General features: G+C 32.2%; 1 protein-coding gene across 3 annotated transcripts in view; it reads right to left on the bottom strand.

Moving 5' to 3' along the window:
• LOC111050928 (inhibin beta B chain) overlaps nucleotides 1-21,592 on the bottom strand; it is a 43,468-nt gene that overhangs the window by 20,875 nt on the left and 1,001 nt on the right. Inside the window, exons 2-4 of one of the 3 annotated variants that reach the window (XM_022337312.2) lie at nucleotides 8,894-9,091; nucleotides 6,027-6,214; nucleotides 1,401-1,610 (exon numbers count right to left, since the gene is read on the bottom strand). In XM_022337312.2, the coding sequence (XP_022193004.2) occupies nucleotides 1,401-1,610; nucleotides 6,027-6,214; nucleotides 8,894-9,091 (596 nt within the window). The remainder of the gene's footprint in view (nucleotides 1-1,400; nucleotides 1,611-6,026; nucleotides 6,215-8,893; nucleotides 9,092-21,592) is intronic. The other 2 variants (XM_039441507.1, XM_022337313.2) reach the window with 2 other exon arrangements.

Here is a 21,592-nt window from a genome sequence, read left to right as displayed (position 1 = left end):
CTTATTGTGTTTTAGATTAGACTAATCACAATTATTATGAATTGTTTTCATAATAATATCCTTTGTTTTTATAATATTATTATAACCTTTAGAATTGAGACAGAATTTCAAAACCATAAATGATTATACAATCACCAGTAAGCTACCAACCAAATTTGATGTATATATATATATATTATATATATATATATATATATATATATAATATATATATATATATATATATATATATATATATATTTTAAGATGTCTAGATTTCCATTTAAAATGTAATTTTCCATTCTTCAAATATTAACATAGTTTAATTTCATCATTAATTCATCCATTCCCACTAACAAATTTCATTCTCCTTCCCCTATACAATCCCAACACATAACCTAAAATTGAATTTCCTGTTCCTCCAATAACAACAAACTTATTAGTTCAGCTGAAGATGTGGTAGGTTTTACCATGAAACCTGGTTCTGAATTATAAATTAATTTTCGAATAAATAAAAGTGATATTGACAATATCAAAGTCTTATTCTTTCAATCATTAAAAGAGCTGTGGATTTGAAAATTGTGTTCCAAACATTCCCTCTATAATCTTTCGTTGACTGGAATATAATGGTATTAATGATAGTATAATATTGCCAAATTTAACATCTTGCATAATTTATTGGCGAGCTATCAAAGATTATTATTCAAGTTTTTTATTTTGTTACTAAAAATATTTATGTAAGCTTATTGATAACAATAAGGATATTCCACTGCAAATATACACATATCTATCAATAACAACCAAACACGTTGGTCAATTTGCATTAAAATAATGTATGCATTAAAATTGTAATATCACAGAGAGATTTTTCACTGTCAGTGAAAGCACTTGCTGATTTGAAATACCATTGAGGAAACATACGATGCCTAAATGCTTATTTTTCTATGTGATAAAACAATATCCATAAAAAAAGCCTGTAAGCCTTCCCAGGCTTATTAAAGCCCTGCCGCTCATTAAAACTACTCTGCATAGGTGTCAATAATAAGTCTACGTTTTTGGTCATCGAACTATGTTATTGGAATTAGTGGTGACGAGTGCCACTAAATCGACAACGACAAGCTCATCTACAAAAATAAAATTTATTTAATAAGTATAGGTTTTATATTTCCATGTTTATTCACCAATTCAGTTCCAATGAATTCTGAAATGGAAACCACCCCGACCAGGCTAGCCGAGACGACTAAGACGTTGCATCATTCAGTCTTCTAGCACTACCTGTCCGTGGGTTCGAATCCCGCTGGTTGGCACAGACGTTTGATCATCTCATCAAATCACTTACACACTTTCCATTACCCACGCACAATCTAAAGGTCTTGTGCGCATTATCAGCAGAAAAATAAATAAAATGAAAATTAACTTACATAGTCACGTTTGAGCATTTGAAATGAGTTCTTCGACTCGCTCAAAGAACTGACTGTAGTACAGCTTCCTTTGCAGTAGTAAGCGCCGTAATAAGAAGGCTCCACTATCCAGTTATCCCAATTGATGTCAGCAAATGATACGTTCAAATATTGTCTGCAGCAATCACGTGTTTTTGGCTCGCAAGTAACAACTCTTTTAGTTCTGCGACTCTGGAAAATGAAATTATTCAAGCTATAGTAGAATTTCTATCGACTGTCTTCATCTGAAAATTGGATAGACGGATACAAGTATTATTATAGAGCCCACATAAAAAATAAGTGATGTAGACAGGTGGACTATAGTTGACATGAGTTAGTACTGTACAGTAATATAATAAATAGTTACACAGTTATATTATATTATGTATAGTATTCGTAGTAGTTGAAGAGATTCTACCCATCCTAAGGGATACCTAACACCAAGCTGGACACGAACGAACAAAATGAGCGCTCCGATCGAGTATTATTTCATGGCGGTTGAATTTGATTGGACTGTCATGCAACTAGCTGTAAGTTTTCAAATAGGCCTACGGTACTCAAATACAGTACTATTGGTATGGCTATAGCCTATACAACATTTGAAATTATGGAGTGAAAAATGAAATTATTCATTTCTGAAGACAGTGTAAATTTTATACATTCGAAATTACTAAGTATGATCCAAAGAATCGTATGAAAAAGATCATTTAGTTATAATTATACACTCATCAATAATATTGTTAAAACATTAATTTTCATCGAATTTGACTATTCTCTCATCTTGAATCAGATATCATATTCTCTTCATTCTTTATATAAACATTTATGGATAATTTTTTATTAATCTCAGCTGAAGAAAAGAAATAGTTTATTGGACCATAAAAATCATATTTTTGAAGCGTTGAAGCATCTAGAACAGGGCTCTCCAACCTATGGCCCGCGGTTAGATTTTGTCCGGCCCGCCGAGAGTTATTGCAACAGATTAAAAAAATATATTTAAACGCATCTTTGACAACAACTGTTCAGTACCCTTCTTTTACTAGCCACTCCATTTCTTAATAATTGTAGAATTAGCTGTAAACAAGCAGCAATCAACCATTGCGAGATATTAGCAAATGGTTCAACAAGTCAAATTCCACGTACATCCATGTTATTGGCCCTCCAAGCCTCTCTAGAATTAACAATGTGGCTAAAAAAGGCCATGGATAATAGATAATAGGATAATTCCTTGGATAAAAAAGGTTGGAGACCCCTGATCTAGAAGGATAATCATGAGAATAAAATTTATAAATTTCATAAAGACATAACTTTATTCTAGTTAATAACAGTTAACACGATAAAAGTTAGGTAAATCGGAGTAATAATGACACTTAGGTACATAGGCTACATAGTTATGTCTTTGTTGATATAATCTTGTCATCCACTTGACAGTTTTGTTTCACTGTTCCAAGTATGTACACTTGCACTCCTCTTGCCCAACTGTGACTTTCGCTTCCTTTACCTGACTAAAAAGTGTTCAAGTAACGATGTTTTAAACAACGTGACAATCACACAACTACATCAACTTATAGCGGCCATCATTATTTGAATTAAAACCACTACGCTTCTTCATTTACTTACTCATTTCAGTCCATGACAAAAAGGTCTAAGATTCAAGTGGACAGTTTTGCATTTCTCTTTATGTTTATATATTTATATCTTTATTTCATTTCATTTATTCATAGACAATATATACAATACAGGTAAAAACAACAGGTATTCGCCCAAAACTACTTTAAACCTTAATCTGGAATACACAGTCTAGAGGTTATGTAAAAATGATAACATAATTCACACACTATTTTGAGTCCAAAAAATGTATGTACTTCAATAATTTGTAGTTTATATTTATGTTCCGCATTAACAGGGAAACGCAGCAATATAGATTTTCAAGAAATTCGACAGGTATGTTCCTTTTTGAATTTCGCATCGACGTATACATACCTTTTTTTTTAATTTTGAATTTTAAGGATAATACAAAAGGAAAAGTACCTAATCTCCTTCGAACGCCAATATTACCGTGAAAATCAGACTTTTAGAATTATTCATCATAAATAAGCTGTCGAGTGGATTATTAATTGCATGCAATGACGCATGCGATTAATATCTCAATGTAACTTAGTAAAAAGTCAGCTGTCGTGTGGACTATTAATTGCATGCAATTAAATGACTGAAAGTAAACAGTATTTTCTCTCGACCTTTCTCTGCTTTCAACTCGACCTGACTACAGTAACTATTATTATAACCCACAGTATGCCCATTGGATTTTTTCCCGCGGCCGCCATGAAGATTCCAAATATTTGAATTTTACAATGGAGCTTATAAGGGATTATAAGTAAAATCGCTTGCCTTTACGTACAAAAGCATATTTTTTTAATAATTAACTTCGATATAATTTCTTTCAAGTTTTTTCTATGTTCCCAATATAGTTTTTAGTTTTGGAACTTGAAATAGTAAATCTTAGATAATAGCGAGTGAAAATAAAAGGAAGGTAATGTAACCTGAAAGCTGAATCTCTAAAAAAGATTTAAAAACTTTTGAAATATGTCATGATATTGTAATAAATTTTGTTCCTTTGACAAAATATGATGAAGTTCTCATATCTATTTTAGAAATATGATGGAATTCTCATCACAATATATTCCATAACATTCAAATAGTTTTTCTTACTAGTTGACAACCAATAAGTCTGACGAAATTATTGTAAAGCACAACATTGGATATAAAATGTGAAGAGCCAATTGTTATATCCATAGTACTACTTGATGAATTTAATAAACATGTAAGCAATTAGAAGATAAAACACATAATCCATAACCATTATTATTTACATTCCATTGACAGATATTCCATTGATATTTCAATTCTTAACCACTGCTCTTGGTAATGCAACTCGAATATTCATATATAATCAATATATTTGACCAATTGAACATATTATGGGTAGGGTACTCAGTACTGAAGAGAATCAATCAGAGAAGTCAAGACGTCTTTAAACAGCACTTAATCACGGTTGAATATTTCATAAAATGTTATATTCAATTGAGCCACAAAAATATTTTGCAATTGGATTATTTGATGTTCGATCCAATAAATTTGATGAGGAAATACAATAAAATTGGAATTTATCTTTTTGCATATTTATCTAGATCACTGGTTCCCAATAAGTTGTCCGCGAAAGCTCTGCGAGGAGTCCGAGGGAAGGAAAATTGATTTTATAAACGTTATTAGTGTTTTTAAAATTATCTTTACTGTCTATATTAAAGTATGATCAATTTCCCTTTGAACATGATATACCAAACTCATTGTGAGTTCAAATAATGTTTCCAATCGGTAAAAGAAGTGATAAGTTCCAAATTTCTAATGCTATAAGATAGGACTTGAAAGTTTGTTTCGAATCTTGATGGCGGATTTGTACCATGTGATCGAACTAACCAATCAGAAGCGTGACAGTCAATGACCACACAGTGGGTAATATACCCAAGTTACTGTAGGGCTGACCTGTTGCCAGTATATGTCTTGAAGGAGATTAGCTTTTGATTTTAGCATTTCTTGTTAAGGCTGTGCAAAGGCTAAAAATAAACTTTCTACTGGTGGTATTTTTCAAAGTTTTTCGATTTGTATATCATGAAGCTATCGAAATGAAAAAGTTTTTTCTGATCATTACTTTTGAGATATAAGCGCTTAAAGTTTAAATTTTTGAGACAGAACATTTCAAGTCTACTGGTGGTATTTTTCAAAGTTTTTCGATTTGTATATCATGAAGCTATCAAAATGAAAAAGTTTTTTCTGATCATTACTTTTTGAGATATAAACGCTTAAAGTTTAAATTTTTGGGACAGAACATTACAAGTTCGGTAAGATATAAATCTATGAGATTTAGAGGATAGATATTAATGGTATTGTTGATCTAATAAAACAAAAATTTTCTAAAAATGTCAATTTTTGAGAAAGTTTTTCAATTTACCAAAAATGACCAAAATTAACTCGACTAAAAGTTATTTTTGGTACATTGAAACACTTTCTCTAAAATTGATATTTTCAATTTTTTTTTGTTTTAATAGATCAACAATACCATGAAGAATCTATCCTCTAAATCTCATGGATTTATCTCTTACCGAACTTGAAATGTTCTGTCCCAAAAATGTATACTTTAAGCGCTCATATCTCAAAAATATATCTCATATCTCATTTTGATAGCTTCATGATACACAAATCGAAGAACTTTGAAAAATATCACCAGTAGAGAGTTTATTTTTAGCATTTGCACAGCCTTAAACCAACCCCAACAGCCATTAGCCGTTTTCACACCGATATCTCGCCGACACGACATACATATTTACTGGCCGACAGACAGGATTTACTCTGGCAATGATACTAGCTAGTATGCCAAATTGTTGATTAGGTACTCGAAAATTTACATTAGCATCATTCTTCTTATGAAATATCCATATGGAGTTCCATTATATCAATTTTTAAATTATAAAAAATCTATGAATGTTTTTATTTTCAAGATACTGTGGCCCGATGATTTTGTGATATTTTCTAGTATATGATGGAATACATTACCTTTACGATAGAATTGATGCTGAGTACAAGAAACGGCCGATTTTCGGCAGTGCTCGAGATCGGAGGGACTGAGCCTATCTTACATGTGGAGCAGCTTACATAAACTGTGCTGAAAATCTCCATTCCCTTGGGATGGACTCCCAGCCATCTACGCATAGCTGGGCCAATATCTGCGTATGCCCATCTACCTTCAATAGTTTCCAATGTCAATAAATACATTTTTCAAATTCAAAACTCATCATAAAAATTAACTACATGTTCTGAAAGCTCGGTTGCAGGGATGACATGCTATTATATGCACTGATTGACATATTTTATTACTTTTCCTGCTTGTAAGTACTGAACTATGTTTGTATTTTACTTACTATTTGCTTAAATTATCATCGGGAATTCTATACAATATTGATTCGGGTTTAATTTGTAAATAGGAAATAATTATGTTCAATATGAAAGTATATTTACAATAATAACTTATTCAATTATAAATGTTAATAATAGGTCATTGAATACAGTAATTTATCTTTTGCTCAAGACTGGGCAGTATAATAACATATCAGTCAAGTTGAGTTGGATAGTTTGAAGAGGACGTTTGTGCTCATGATCACACCCATTTGAATCACTGTATTAGTACCGTATGTTATCAAGTGTTTTCCAGTTGCGTTTTGTTTTAGAATAAGCCATGTTATCAATGAAATCATTTATAATTGGTTTCTAAAGTGGGTTTTCGTGGATTATTGATGTGAGAACTTCTAGGTTAGAATCTTAGCAGAAACAGAAGTTTCACCTGAAACACCGGCCGGCTGATAGATAAGTTTGTACAACGCTACTAATCTTGCTTAGCTATATAGAAGTGAAGGTCAATGTCAAATTTCTTTTGAAAGATGGCCATAGCTGTGCGACATTTGAGCTGATAAACAGTTACCGGTATAAATCAGGATTGTTTTCACATAGGGAAAAATACCAAAATATTATTGAATACAAGACAATCGACAACTCTATTAGTGTCATCAAACTACAAGTCGACTCACGGAGGCTTTTCATCATTCCTGCATACCTGAATTGTAATTGATGACTGAATGACTTTTTGGGACTTGGAGATTTGTTGATTGACGGTGGCGTTTCCGAATTCATATTGATGGGAGACTTAAATGGAAGGATTGGTACCAGGCTCCGGAGGATACACTGTTAAGCTTGTAATCCCCTCTAAACGGTAATAGAAACTCGAAGGATCGCATACCAGGCTAACCAAATAAAATACTGCGAAAAATACCGATTTCGGCCGGCGAGCTCAACAAGCTATATTTAGCTTGTAAAATCTGATATTGACAACACTGTTACATAGACTCTATAATGCTACAGATCGGGACACACATGTTTGTGTCCACACACTGGAGCCTGTACAATTTTGCCACGTTGAATCATGGCGATGCTCGGCTCAATGATCCTAACAAACAGCGAACGTATTGCTGGTTTGCGGCAGCTGGCAGCTACAAATTTGAATGTTTGATAACGCATTTGTCTTGACATTTTACTGTTGAAAATAGTAATAAAACTGAAAATATGGAACAAAATCGATTATGGAATCTATTAAATTATTAAATTTTCTGCAAAATTACAGGGAGGGAGTACAGTGTCCGAGCACCTCCCTGCTGCAGCCACCACTGTGCAATTCTCAATTATCAGTTTTGAAAATGAGTTATGATCAAATGTACCGTATTATCTGCAAAGAAATTCTACTAGTGATGATTTTAGATTAGAATATTTTAGAACGAGGAGTTATACTACAGATCTTTAATAAGGATCAGAAAATGTCTATGTAGGGCCTACAATTAATAATTGAAGAATTTAAAAAAAAATATTTTTAATTTGTGTGTGTGTGTGTGTGTGTGTAGGTATGGTTTTAACTTATATTAATATTCCTTATTATTTGTTCATGGATTTGATATTTGTTAGGCATGATATTGATTATGTATTTAAGACTAACAGTTAAAATAAGATTATGATATTGAAGTTGTTACTACATTCAGAATGTTTTCTAGTAATAAACGATTTGATTTAATTTGAAGGGTCTTGTCTGCAAAGAGATATCGAATACATTCACAGCTACAACACAACTAAAATAATTGATTAAATATATCCTGTTATTCTTGCGATGAAATAGATAACAGAAAAATCAGTATTAAGAAGTAAACATAGATGAATGAAGAGAGGGAATGTGTAGAACAGGAGAAATAAATCTGGATGTAGTAGAAGTTTAGGACTTAGAAGCTGACTAGACGACAAAATAAATGATAAAGAAGAGTAGGGAAGAAGTGAGCAACAAGGAGGAACAGAATAAAGAGGAGAGAAGAATAAGAGAAAGTGGAGAATGATGAGATGCAGAAAATTAGGATGTAGGAGAATTGAATGATAAAGTAGACAGGAGAAGGAGAAGCAGAAGAAGAGGCATATAAGAACTAACAGGAAAAATATATGAAAAGTTTCAAGAGATTTGACGACTTCTATAATAATGAGATCCGATAATTACAATATTTTTTCTATTTTTATTCATACAGATCAGAAAAGCATTGCTGGAGAAAAATTTTCTCAAATATAGTACTTTTACATTCCTAATTTGTAGAATTTGTACTGGCACCTACTCTCCGTACTTTGTGTTAAAGTACAAAGACTTTCTCTTCGGTGTTGTAGTGTTAAATATTTCTTATGCACTATTACCTACTTACTGTAGAGTATCCTACTACACAAACTGACATTGGGTAACGTTTTACCTGCAACTCTCGGTTACTAAACTTTTGTTCTTTGTAAATAATATTTGAATTAAATGAATACTTGGCTAAACTATTGTTTTTGTAGATTTTAGATCTTACCATCGATTGTTATCTTCTGCATGAATAGAGTTGTTCCATTATCGCTCAACTCTGAGATAAGAAAATCTTCTGAATTGACGCTTGATTCCTGCTTATGGAGCCACAGCTCTGCCGAAGATAGTTCTTCTGCCTCTAGTTGTCCAGGAAGTTGAAATCGAAACCTAAGAGATGATCCAGGACTTGTTTCTGCCTGATTCCCTATTTTTTAAAGTTTAGAATATGAAAAGATTAACATAATTTTTTTCTCTACAAAACTCAACAAAATGCACGATTTTGAAAAACTACACAGATGTAGAGAAAAAATAGAATAAACAGGAATTAAATCTCTCAACTATGAAAAATATAAAACTGAGATCTATATTAATTGTTATAAACTCTGAATTTTCGTTTATTAGTTATTATACTGTATACTTATTAGCATTTGAATGAATATTCATTCAATGCTCGATGAGAAATTCAATGAGAATTTGAAAATCTCATTTCTTTACATTCCACTGAAATACCCATGGCAACCCATATAGGATACTATATATGTCAACTTGGAGTAGGCTAAGTGTAGCCTATTAATTTATACACTTTTTTCTATGTATTTCACACGACATGCAGTCACCGAGTAAGTCAGTAAGTAAACGGATTTTATTATTGACTTAAATATTTGACTGAATGTCGTGTGAAATACATAGAAAAAAGTGTGTTGATACATCGCAGCTCGGAATGGATCGAGAAACCATCATTATTAATTTATGTTGACAGGAGTAAGTTGATATTCGGGTTGGGACAGAGATACATCGGGAAAGTTAACTAGCAAATAATTTTGAATATGGTAACTTAACCTTTCAAATTGAACTATTGATCAAATAACCAGACTCAACTGAACATGTATATTTGTAAATACTGTACACCTGTTAATAGAGTATTGGAATAATGATCTCTCTTCCTGATTGTGAAAAGGATTCTGAATGGATGTTCCGACTGATTTTGGAAGGAATAAATATAATTATTTCTAAATGAATTCGCTGTAGTAGAGTAGTATAGGAAGGTACTGTCTAGTGAGTGATAAAGAGAGATTGAGAAATTGAGAGAGAAAGAGAGTGATGTATGAGAAAGTGAGTGACAAATATTGGTTGAGAGAGAAAGTGAAAACAGCCTTTGGGCTACAAAACCAACACACTGGAAAACTATTTCATGGTCAAGTGCAGTGTTCCTAGAACCAACCTAAATTACCAATATCAGCTTCAAAACCAAGCTACATTCTAGGCTTAGGCCTATATGTCTGTCGTTGACATCAAATGTAATTTCACTTTAAACTATATAGATTCAAAGTAGAGCATTCTAATTCGAGAGAGAAACTGAATTCGCCAAATGTTTCTCATTCCGTTTCTGTTATTATTAAAAGCTCACCTATTTGAAAGTAGCTTCTACAATCCGAATAAAGCATAGAATTGGTTGATATTGATACCAATCCAATATTGCATTATTAACCAACTGGGATTTGAAGGATAAATATGATTATGAATCACAAGAAGTAATTGGATAATTTTCATATGGTCTTCTTTTTTTAGTCGAAGAAAATTGTTTTGCAAAAGTTTCTCATTGTTGTTTGACAATGAAATAGACTAAAAATAATATGTGTGATTGGCAAGGCACTGGTGACTGAGCTGCGCGCCAAAACTACTCTGTACTGTAGGTACTCTGTCTCTGTGAAGTGTGTGTAACATGCCTTAAGTAAAACGTTTGAGTTCAATGTATTGGTTTGACTTTAAAGTAAAAATAAAATCAGTAATAATGTTCAAATAATCGTAATACTTCATTTCTTCACCGATATAACCTTCAACAGGTTATGGGCCCAGGCTGGATCTTTCGTGTGCAAGTAAAAAAACTTTTTTAACCTAAATACTCTCGTGCAAGACAATGGAAGTTCGGAGATTCAACTCTAAAATAGTAATACCGGTGAAGTGATTGAACTCTAGTAAAAACATTAAAAGTAAAAGTAAAATACCCAAAAGTAAAATCAGGTATAGCAATCGAGTTCAAAGTAAAAATGGCTGGTTCCAGTGATTCGGACTTGGGGTATGGTTGGAAAGCTATCCAACGATGAAGACTTTCAAATGTGGAAATTTAAAATTAAAATTTTGTTCGACTCTCAAGGACTTAGTGATATTGTTAATGGAAAAGAATTAAAACCAAACGACCCTAGTAAAGAAAAAGAACTTTCTATTTTCAATTTGAAGGACGCTAAAGCCAAGAAAATAATAATAACTACAATTGACTCAAAACCTTTGAATCACATTTTGAACTGTGAAACTTCATGTGAAATGTTTAAAAAACTGTGTCAAATCTACGAACGTGATGAAAAACAACAGAAATTTTCTCTAATGCAGGACTTTTTCAATTTTACACTAGAGGCTAATGAAGACATTGCTAGTTTCATCAGCCGTCTGGAAAATTTGACCCATAAATTGAAATCTGTTGGACACGAAATCGATGACGAGATGGTTATTGGCAAAATATTCAGCTCCCTGCCCAGGAAATACACCCACTTTCAAACTTCGTGGGAAGCAACCGCAATTTGTGACAGAAATCTCACAAATCTAACCTCCCGGTTGGTGAATGAAGAACGCAGACTATCTACTGATAAAGGTGATTCTGTGCAACCAGTGGTATTCAAAACATCGGAAATCCAGTGCTACAGATGCAAAAATTATGGACATATTTCCCGTGAATGCAGAAATAAAATGAAACAGAAAAGTTGTCTATTCTGTAGTATTTGCAAGAAGAATAATCATGAAGACAAAGACTGTTACTTTCGTAAAAAACAGAATGATAAGAAGAAGAACCAAGTATCCTTTATAACTACTAATTCTAATGTAAAATACTATGACACTTTCGTAATTGACTCAGGGTCTACTTCACATATGGTAAAATCTAAATCACTATTTGATAGTTCCATTCCAATTAGTTGTAAAGTAGGAGTAGCCAAGGAAAATGAATCAATGTTTGCTCTTGAGGTAGGAAACATCAAATCAGACAAATGCAACTTAAATAATGTTTTATATGTTCCAGAACTTTCTAAAAATTTGTTATCTGTAAGTGCTATCACTGAGAACGATGGTAAGGTCTTATTTAGTGGAAATAGGGTTGAGGTGTTGAAAGACAATGAAGTCATTATGGAAGGCATAAAAAATTCGAATGGTTTGTTTGAAGTTGACTTGAAAATGCATAATTCAAATTCAGTCCATCATGTAATGACTAGCACTATTTCACCCAAGTCTAATGAGTCTAATGAAGTAGAATTATGGCATAGGAAGCTAGGCCACCTTGGTGTAGATAACATGAAAAAGCTCATAAATCTTAGTGAGGGAATGAATATTAAAACTAAAATTGATGACTTTTCCAAAAACCCATGTGAAATATGCTTGTCTGCTCGCCAAACAAGGCAACCTTTTAAAACAGTCAGGGAAAGGGCAACAAGACCCCTTGAAATAGTACATACTGATGTTTGTGGGCCTAATACCCCGGTAAGTTGGGACAATAAAAGATACATGGTTACTTTTCTAGATGATTTCACACATTTTGTCATGGTATTTCTTATTCAAAATAAAAGTGAGGTATTTGATATAATGAAACAATTTGTACGGTAGCTGAAGTAGAGGCAAAATGGCATTCTAAAATTTCAAAATTTCGGTGTGATAATGGTGGGGAATATTCTAGTAATAAAATCAAGGATTGGTGTCAAAATAGAGGGATTTTCATGGATTTCACCATTCCATACACTCCAGAATTAAATGGAAAGGCAGAAAGAATCAATAGGACATTGCTAGAAAAGGTTAGGGCACTTTTGTTTGATTCAGGATTGAAAAAGGAAATGTGGGGTGAGGCTGTAAGGACAGCAGCTTATATTGTTAATAGAAGCCCAACATGTACTCTTGATTGTACTCCAGCTGAAAAGTGGTACAGTAAAAAACCAGATCTATCAAGACTACAGATTTTTGGAAGTATAGCATACAGTCATGTTGCAGGTAATCTTAAGAAACTTGACAGTAGAACCAAGAAGCTAACATTTGTGGGATATTTGCAAAATGGTTATCGGTTGTGGGATGCTGATAAGAGGAAAATAATTGTTTCTAGGGATGTAATTTTTTCAAATGTTGAGCAATCTAACCAAGGTGAAAAGTATTCTGACCCCAAAGTATTCAAGATAAATCAAGGCTTTGACATTGAGGGAATCGCAAAAAGTAATGATCCAAACAATGTATTTGAAGAAATTGAAAATGATGGAGTACAAGAAACTGAAATAAATGAAGTTGAAGAAATTGAAAATAATGAAGTAGAAGAAACTGATACAAGTGAAGCTGAGGGAATTGAGATTGAAACAAATGATATTGAAGATGGAATCAATGAAGTAGAAGTAAATGAAGAAAGTGGAGAAGAAATGATGGATGAAAATAATGAAATAAGAGGGAGAGAGAAAAGAGCGATTAAAAAACCAGTGTGGTTGAAAGACTATGAAACCAGTTATCTTAGTCTACAAGTAGATGAGCCTCTTACATATTCTGAAGCTATGAAATCAAACAATTCTGTAAAGTGGTTGGAGGCGGTAAAAACTGAACTAAATGCTTTGAAAGAGAATAATACTTGGACAGAGGTAGATACTGTACCAGAAAACAAAGAAATTATTGATAGCAAATGGGTATTTAAAATTAAAAATGATGAGAAGGGTAACATTCAGTACAAGGCTAGATTAGTTGCTAGGGGGTTTCAACAAAAGGATAGCATAGATTTAAATGACATTTATGCCCCTGTGGCCAAATTGCCAACTTTTCGGATTTTCATGAGTGTTGCAAATAAATTAGGGTTTCCTGTATATCATATGGATGTGAAAAATGCTTTCCTTAATGGTGATATCAAAGAAGACGTTTATATGTCATTACCAGAGGGAGTAGAAGGATTTAGGAATAAGGTTTGTAAACTTAAGAAGTCAATTTATGGTCTGAAGAAATCTCCAAAAGATTGGAATTCTAAATTTGATTCTGTAATGAAAATGAACAATTTTACTAGGTCTAAAAATGATTATTGCTTGTATTCTAAAATTGTGGAGGGTAAAAAGGTATTTCTATTATTGTATGTAGATGACTTACTTATTTTTGGTTCAGATGAGAATGATGTTTCAAGATTGAAATCAGTCTTACAAGAAAATTTCAAGATGAAAGACTTGGGCTTAGTTTCTAATTTCTTGGGAATTAATGTCAAACAAGATATTGAGAAGGGGGTAACTGTTATTAGTCAGAAGGAGTATCTCAAACATGTATTGGAAAAGTTCAACATGCAGGATTGTAAGCCAATGGACACTCCCATGGATAAAAATTTCAACTTTGAATTATTGACTAGAGATAAGTCAGAGTCTGTAGAAATAGAAAAGAAATGTCGTAGACTAATTGGTTGTCTTATGTATGCTGTTGTAGGATCTAGACCTGATTTGTGTTGTACTGTATCTTTCTTGAGTCGATTCCAAAGTTGTGCCAGTGAAATGTTGTATAAAAATTTAAAACGTGTATTGAGATATGTAAAATGTACTTTAGATTTAGAGCTAGTATATAAGAGAGAATTGAATGATGATATGATTGTAGGCTATGTAGATGCAAACTGGGGTGGTGATTTAGAGAGAAGATCAACCTCAGGTTATTGCTTCAAGGTTTTTGGTAATACTATTTCTTGGTGTACCAAGAAGCAACAGAGTGTTTCATTATCTAGCACAGAAGCTGAGTATGTTGCTTTGAGCCAAGCTGCAAGCGAGGCTTGTTGGATAAAAGGAATTTTAATTGATTTTTGTGTTGTTGAAAATAAGAAAACTTGTATTTTGTTGTTTGAAGACAATCAGTCTGCTATCAAAATAGCTCATAATCCTGAGCATCATAAAAAAATGAAACATGTAGATATAAGGTATCATTTTGTAAGAGAGAAAATTTCTGAAGGTGTTATTCAAGTTGAGTATTTAAAATCCTCAGATCAGATTGCTGACATTTTGACAAAACCCTTGGGAAAGGAACTTTTTGTCAAGCTTAGAAATAATATTTTTTAATAATTAAGATGTTTTGAACTATGTTAATTTTCCTATAACTTACTTTGTTTTTTGATTGATAAATTTTTTTTTTGGTTATTTCATTGAGGGGGCGTGTTGTTTGACAATGAAATAGACTAAAAATAATATGTGTGATTGGCAAGGCACTGGTGACTGAGCTGCGCGCCAAAACTACTCTGTACTGTACTCTGTCTCTGTGAAGTGTGTGTAACATGCCTTAAGTAAAACGTTTGAGTTCAATGTATTGGTTTGACTTTAAAGTAAAAATAAAATCAGTAATAATGTTCAAATAATCGTAATACTTTATTTCTTCACCGATATAACCTTCAACACTCATATGTTCATTTTCTCCTTTTAGTTTAACGTAATTATGTGCCCAATTCAAATCAGCTAGTTTTTTGATTGTATTTAATGGAAATTACTAAGATATTGCAATTATTCAAATGCTAATGAATTAATAATTATTATTATTAAACGAAAATTCAAATTAAATGCTGTAATTCATCACGAAGACTTCTGCTACTGCAAATATTGACAACAGGGTAAACAGCTATATGGAATTGAGCGCTGCTATCCAGAGATTGTCAGTTTGGTGTAAGGATAAGCATTCCTGACCGGCAATTAGGAGGTACTGGGTTCGATTCCCGGACTGACAAATAATTTTTGAATAGTAGCGCTCATCGAATTTCCATCTAGCTGTTTACCCTGTTGTCAATATTTGCAGTAGCAGAAGTCTTCGGGGTGAATTACAGCATTTAATTTGGATTTTCGCTTAATAATAATTATTATTGTATTTAACTTGTGAGAGAATAGAATCTCACAAAACTGGTTTTTCTTGTCTTGAATTTATCATTGATGAAAAACCTAAAACATTTAAATTTCGACATAGAGAGTGCTTTATTTCTTAAAAATGGTAACATCATCAAGTTCAGGAATGATGAAAAGTGAATGTAATGTAGACAATCAGATCATTTATTTTGTCAAGAATCCTAGCCTGTTGTTAATGTGAATATCATAAATCTATAGTACCTATACCTATATTTTCAATCATAACGGTAAAAGTAGGTTGTGGAATCTGAGAAATATGCTATATAATCTTCATTTTCTCATCGAATGAAAAGAGCACAATGATTATAGAAATCTTATAGGTGCTACTAAACAGTTTTACATTGAATAGGACTATTATTAGATTTGATTGAACATAACGACGTTGATATTGCTCAAATGTAAGCATTCTGTGCATTAACTAGCTCAACTAGTAAGTTTCTGTCAAGTGAAGCATGGATTGACATTAATAATATATTTACCCTACTGATATTATTTATCTGAGCTGCGAGCTGATACATTTTCACATATTAAAAATAATGTTTTTGAACAGTAATATCAATAAAATTTTATTTCAACAAATATGCTTCCATTTGTTTGCAGTTTCTCTTTCAATCGTTTGCTCTTTCATGCCACATAACTCTTTAACAATCGAACAAATGAATGCTAAACATAGGGTTGTAGAACATTTAATCCTCTTCAATGTGATGTATTATTTTTATATTTTAGACTATGCATTTATCTATGGATGTTGAAGCAGTTTCTGATTGAGTGTTCATCCTCTAGTTTTGCAACATATAGATCAGTTGAAATTTAGGAGTGGTTTTGTTGCTAACATGGAACGTTGAAAAGAAGTGGAGGAGTTTGGAGTTATATGGTTTGAGAATTAAAAATTTGGAACTGTTTTGGAAATATACCTTCCCACAAAAAGTCAATTATCAAGCTCTATTCAGTTCCCATTCCCTGAATAAAATTTTATATTAAATGTTTGGGGAGCTAGAGCCCTTGAAGCACCTCCCCACTAGCTACGCTCATGGCAAAGTACCGTACTGCGCAGTTCAAATGTAAAATCAAATTAATTCAATTGAACAACCCAAAAAAAGCAAACTACTTCTCACAATACAGAATACTATAATAATTATTAGATCACAATCTGAGTAACCTTAAATGAAAGAAGTCAATATGTTTGAATAATAGTACGATTATTAGATAGATATAGTAATATACATATAAATGGAAAATGATGTTTTTTTTTAATCCATTGATTAAGAGATAAATTACTGATTTGACCTTTTTATGTTATATTTTCATTGAATGAAAAATAATTTCCTGGCATGTAAAAGGTAAATCCGAAGGATCATATACATCTGACAAGCTTAATAATTATAATCAATCAAAGAAATATACTTATATTTATTAATGGTAAAATATCTGCAAGATAAAATGCTAAATTCCAACGACAGATATTATTTATTAGGCAATTAGTTATCTCGTGTATTACTTAGTTTCATTTCTTGCTGATAAATTTAGAGATCAAATAGGAAAAAAAATTTGACCTCAGTTCGTGAAAACGTTTTATCAAATAGGCTGCATATAAATCACATTCTTCCAAGAGAGAATATGATTTATTCGGGATTTTGTATGCCGGTATTTATAGTATCATGAATCAATTCATTCTCAGTAATTGCAATAAATTGATATTACTGTACTAGTACTACATTATAAACAGATTGAACGGAGGAATAATATTGATGAACAGAAATGTACAGGATAAATAGAATAATGTCCTATTGAACATATAAAAAGGCCTAGATCATAGATGGCCTACATAATACGATTACTTTTTTGTCTAGATTCTTGTGATATTCACAAATTTTCGACAATTGAACCTAATTTTGTGGAACTGAAGCTCTCCTAGAAGAAATAGAAAAAATACAATAGAATATAGTGATTTTATTCTTGGAAGAATTCTTTGACAACGATGTTAAACTTATTGGAAGTTTAAATTACGGTAACTACCGTTGACCGTGGTGACTTTGTCCCACCTCGCGGAAATATATTCAAATCAGTTTATCTCCGATTTCTGTTGTCCAAAATCGATGTTGAACATTGCTAGTCGTAGCCTTGATGATTATTGAGTTTCTACCATCGATATATTGTCAAATCTCGATATATTAGTTGAATATCGTGTAATATTACATTTTTCTTCTCACATTGGAATCGAATCTTCAATTCGAGATCTATGGAACTTTATAGTAAATGTCAGAGTTATCAATAGACGGACAAATTTTTTGACGGAGAATTTATTATCGTAAATGTTTGTTGCATTGTTCCATGGTGTCACCAAGGCTGGGTTGACAGAATTAAAAAGATAAATGGTTTAGTTAAATAGAGATGATATATATAAAAATTTAAAATAACATTTTCAAAATAAAGTTTTATTGAGAACAGATGTAGAATGTGAATTCTAAACTTGTAAGTTATAATTTTTTGGTGACGTGTCTGTAAAAATCGATACTGAACTAGGCGTTGGCTTCGTGACTTGCAACTTGTGGTTTTTCCTGTTCTTTCTTCTTCTGAAAACATGGCTGGCTGTTGTTTATGTAATTTTGTGCTCTGACTTATTGTCAGTTTAAGTGAATTTATTAATGTTTTAAATTGAGTTTTATACAAGTTTATTGTGTACTAGTTTATTATTAAATAGCGGTTTGTATTTTCAAGCCAATAGCCACTGTGTTTCAACTGTAAACTAGATAAGTATTTTAGTTCGTAATAACTCTGAAATAATTAGGCTTAAGACATATGTTTCTTTGTGTATTTGTGTAATTTCATCTGAAGATTATAAGTTAATTTGCTCTGAAAACTGGATTTCTCATTCATAGGCAATAGATCCGTTCACAGTTTATCAAGAATCTATTTCATTGGAACCGACAACTATCCTTAGGTTGATAGGTGTTAAATGCTATTCCAACCGTTTAAGGAAAAATTGGTAGCACGGCAATCGACACAAAACCATACTGCTTGCTTCATCTTGTGATTTCGTTGTTGGAAAACTTCGTATTAGAAAACTTATTTCTAAAAGACTTATGATATTGGTGAGTACATATTATTTTGGCCTTTTTATTATATTTCAATTGGTATATCTATAGCCTAATATCCATAGTTGAACTTGTTAGGGTTTTGTTACTAGTTAAATACAACAAGGTCACTTTTAGGTTAAACTTGGGATGATTTTGTCCCAGTATAAAAATTGTGATATTATGCAGGATATGATGCAAATACAATTCCAAATATGTTAAATATCATATGTATTCTACATATAATATTATATGTATAATGTATTCTACCTAATAAAACAAAATATTCACCTTGCTTGAGATTGATCTTAAAATTCATTTTTAGGTGATACCTACTGCAGCTGGAGCCACCATGCCTCGACGCTAAAGAAGATCTTTAAGCAGCAGAAATTGAAATATTTTTCAAAAAATAATTTGTGATTTCTTGATATGGATTTCATTTGTTTTCAATGTTGAAGGTTAACAGTTGGTTTCACTTTGTCTAACTCTTGAAAATGAACTTTTTTACACATATTTTTAAAGTGATGAGACAAAGTCATTGCAACCCCTGGTTGACATTGTCTCTTAATTTCAAAAAAATAAATCTTTGTTAAAGTGGAGAAAAATATTAATTTTTTATAATGAAAAAAATCTTCAGAGATTGCAGAATACAATAAAAGATATTGCAAAACATTTTCGCAACTCAAGTATTGATTGCAAGAAGTTTAAAATCTCAACCCACCAAAATTGGGACAAAGTCACCCCATTTTACCGGTAAAGGAGATTGCAATTATTTTTATTTCCGTAAAACAGTGGCTCCCTACCACCTTTGATGTTTGGACCCACCTTTGGATGTTTATTCAATTTCGCGACCCATCAAACTCCCTTCCCCTTTTGATTGGACGCCTTCGTCAAGCTTCAACTAATCCCTCCTGATTGTTCATTATTTTATACTTCCGCCTAATCTTCCCTGATTGGTCAAAGATAAGTTGAGACGGAATTTCAAAGTCTGCCAATGTAATAGTTATGGTATAGCAGCAGTTTTATAGTGATGTACTGAGTGATGCACTACTGATCAGATCGCGCAAGACATCAAGCCCCACCTACTTTGTCCTGATTGGAGAAGAATTTTTGGAAACCTAGTTATGAAGTAAGTCTGCCGGTAGATAATATAGTTATTGATTGAGTGATTTTGTACAACTTCTCAATCTCATTTCTTAGCTACGCTTACTTTCTCCTGATTGGTATGAACAATTAATTGAAACTTTATCTTCAAAATCTACCGGTGAAGCCAGTAACTGAGTGATGAACAACAATCTGTGAAATTGCACCAATCAAAGCCTTCTCCCTCCCAATCGACCAACGATAAAAAATGAAAAAAAAAAAGAATTAATATGAAATGGAAATGTAGATAATTGAGAGAAACACTGCCTTATTTTATAGTAATAATAATTCTGTCTCAGGTTTCTTACTGAGCATTCAACTACAAAATTATTATATTATTATATTGGAACTTACAAACAATAAAACTGAATTGAATTTAATTTAGAACAATGCTGAGACATCTTAATGACTGAATTCTAGTTTATTTTCCGCTGCTATATAGAAAAACAAAATTTTTATTTAATATTCCATATCCAACACCTTCGTGACTTCTACAACTGAAAATAGTGACAACAATAATCATTTCCATCCCAACATTTAAGTCTAATGATTACTGGCAATATTGTTAGTTGCTGACAGCTTCGACTTCTGCTGAAATGAATTTTTTCTAGAAGTGATAATCCATTTACTTCTTGTAGCTTTTTCCCCTGTCAATATCGCAGCAGCAAAAGTATTCATAAGTGGAATTTTGGTGAATTAGTTTGTATTCATTACTCTGAAGAATACATCCTAAATGTATAAGGCTACGTTTTGACGTTTTGTTTTGAAATTTATGGAATATGAGACCAGAAACTGACCAGCATTAAGTAGAAATATATACTTGAAATATATATAGAGGGTAAGATCCATTACACAATAAAATAATTGGTAGAATATGTGTGACAAAGATGAATGATAATAAGGAGGTAATGAATGATCAAAAAATGTCGATTCCACCTGTGATAATCAATTGACAATATCTTGTTTATTCATCATCTCGATATGGCGAATTTCAAAAATCATGTTCAACAGAAACTAAAATTAATTACCAGCAACTACCCCGAAGACTCCGAAAACCTTGAAGATGGAGAAATTTCACAATAATTCTGCTTCTAGTGTAAATCAAAGACAAAGTCCATCTATATTTATATACAAATGAATGTCTGTTTGTTTGTTTGTTTCCTATAGACTTGACAGAACAGCATTCAACTTTGGGAATATTGGTGATGTTGTGTGAATATTGGGGATGGTTTCTGACCAGAAATTTTAATAGGGGGGCTAATCATAATTATTTATTAATCCGTTTTACAGACCTATGTTTTTGAAATTTTCGGCCGAGCGGCTACCGAAGAACGGAAAGATGATCATGATTCAAGATCATATTGTGATAATATGATTTAGCATCTGAAGTTACCAGCCGTATAATAAACACGTCACCCTGTGATAAATTGTGTACTGGTATTAAAACGTTAGTTTGGAGTTGAAGTTAATGTAGTTGATTGGTAAAAGCTGTAGATAAGCGTTCCTTAGAAGACCTATTCAAATAATTATCATTGAGAAACTGGAAAATGTTGGAAAAAAATTATTCACCTCATT

Source organism: Nilaparvata lugens, chromosome X (assembly GCF_014356525.2).
Source record: "Nilaparvata lugens isolate BPH chromosome X, ASM1435652v1, whole genome shotgun sequence".
NCBI lineage: Eukaryota > Metazoa > Arthropoda > Insecta > Hemiptera > Delphacidae > Nilaparvata > Nilaparvata lugens.
This window is presented reverse-complemented; position numbering and strand designations above follow the sequence as displayed.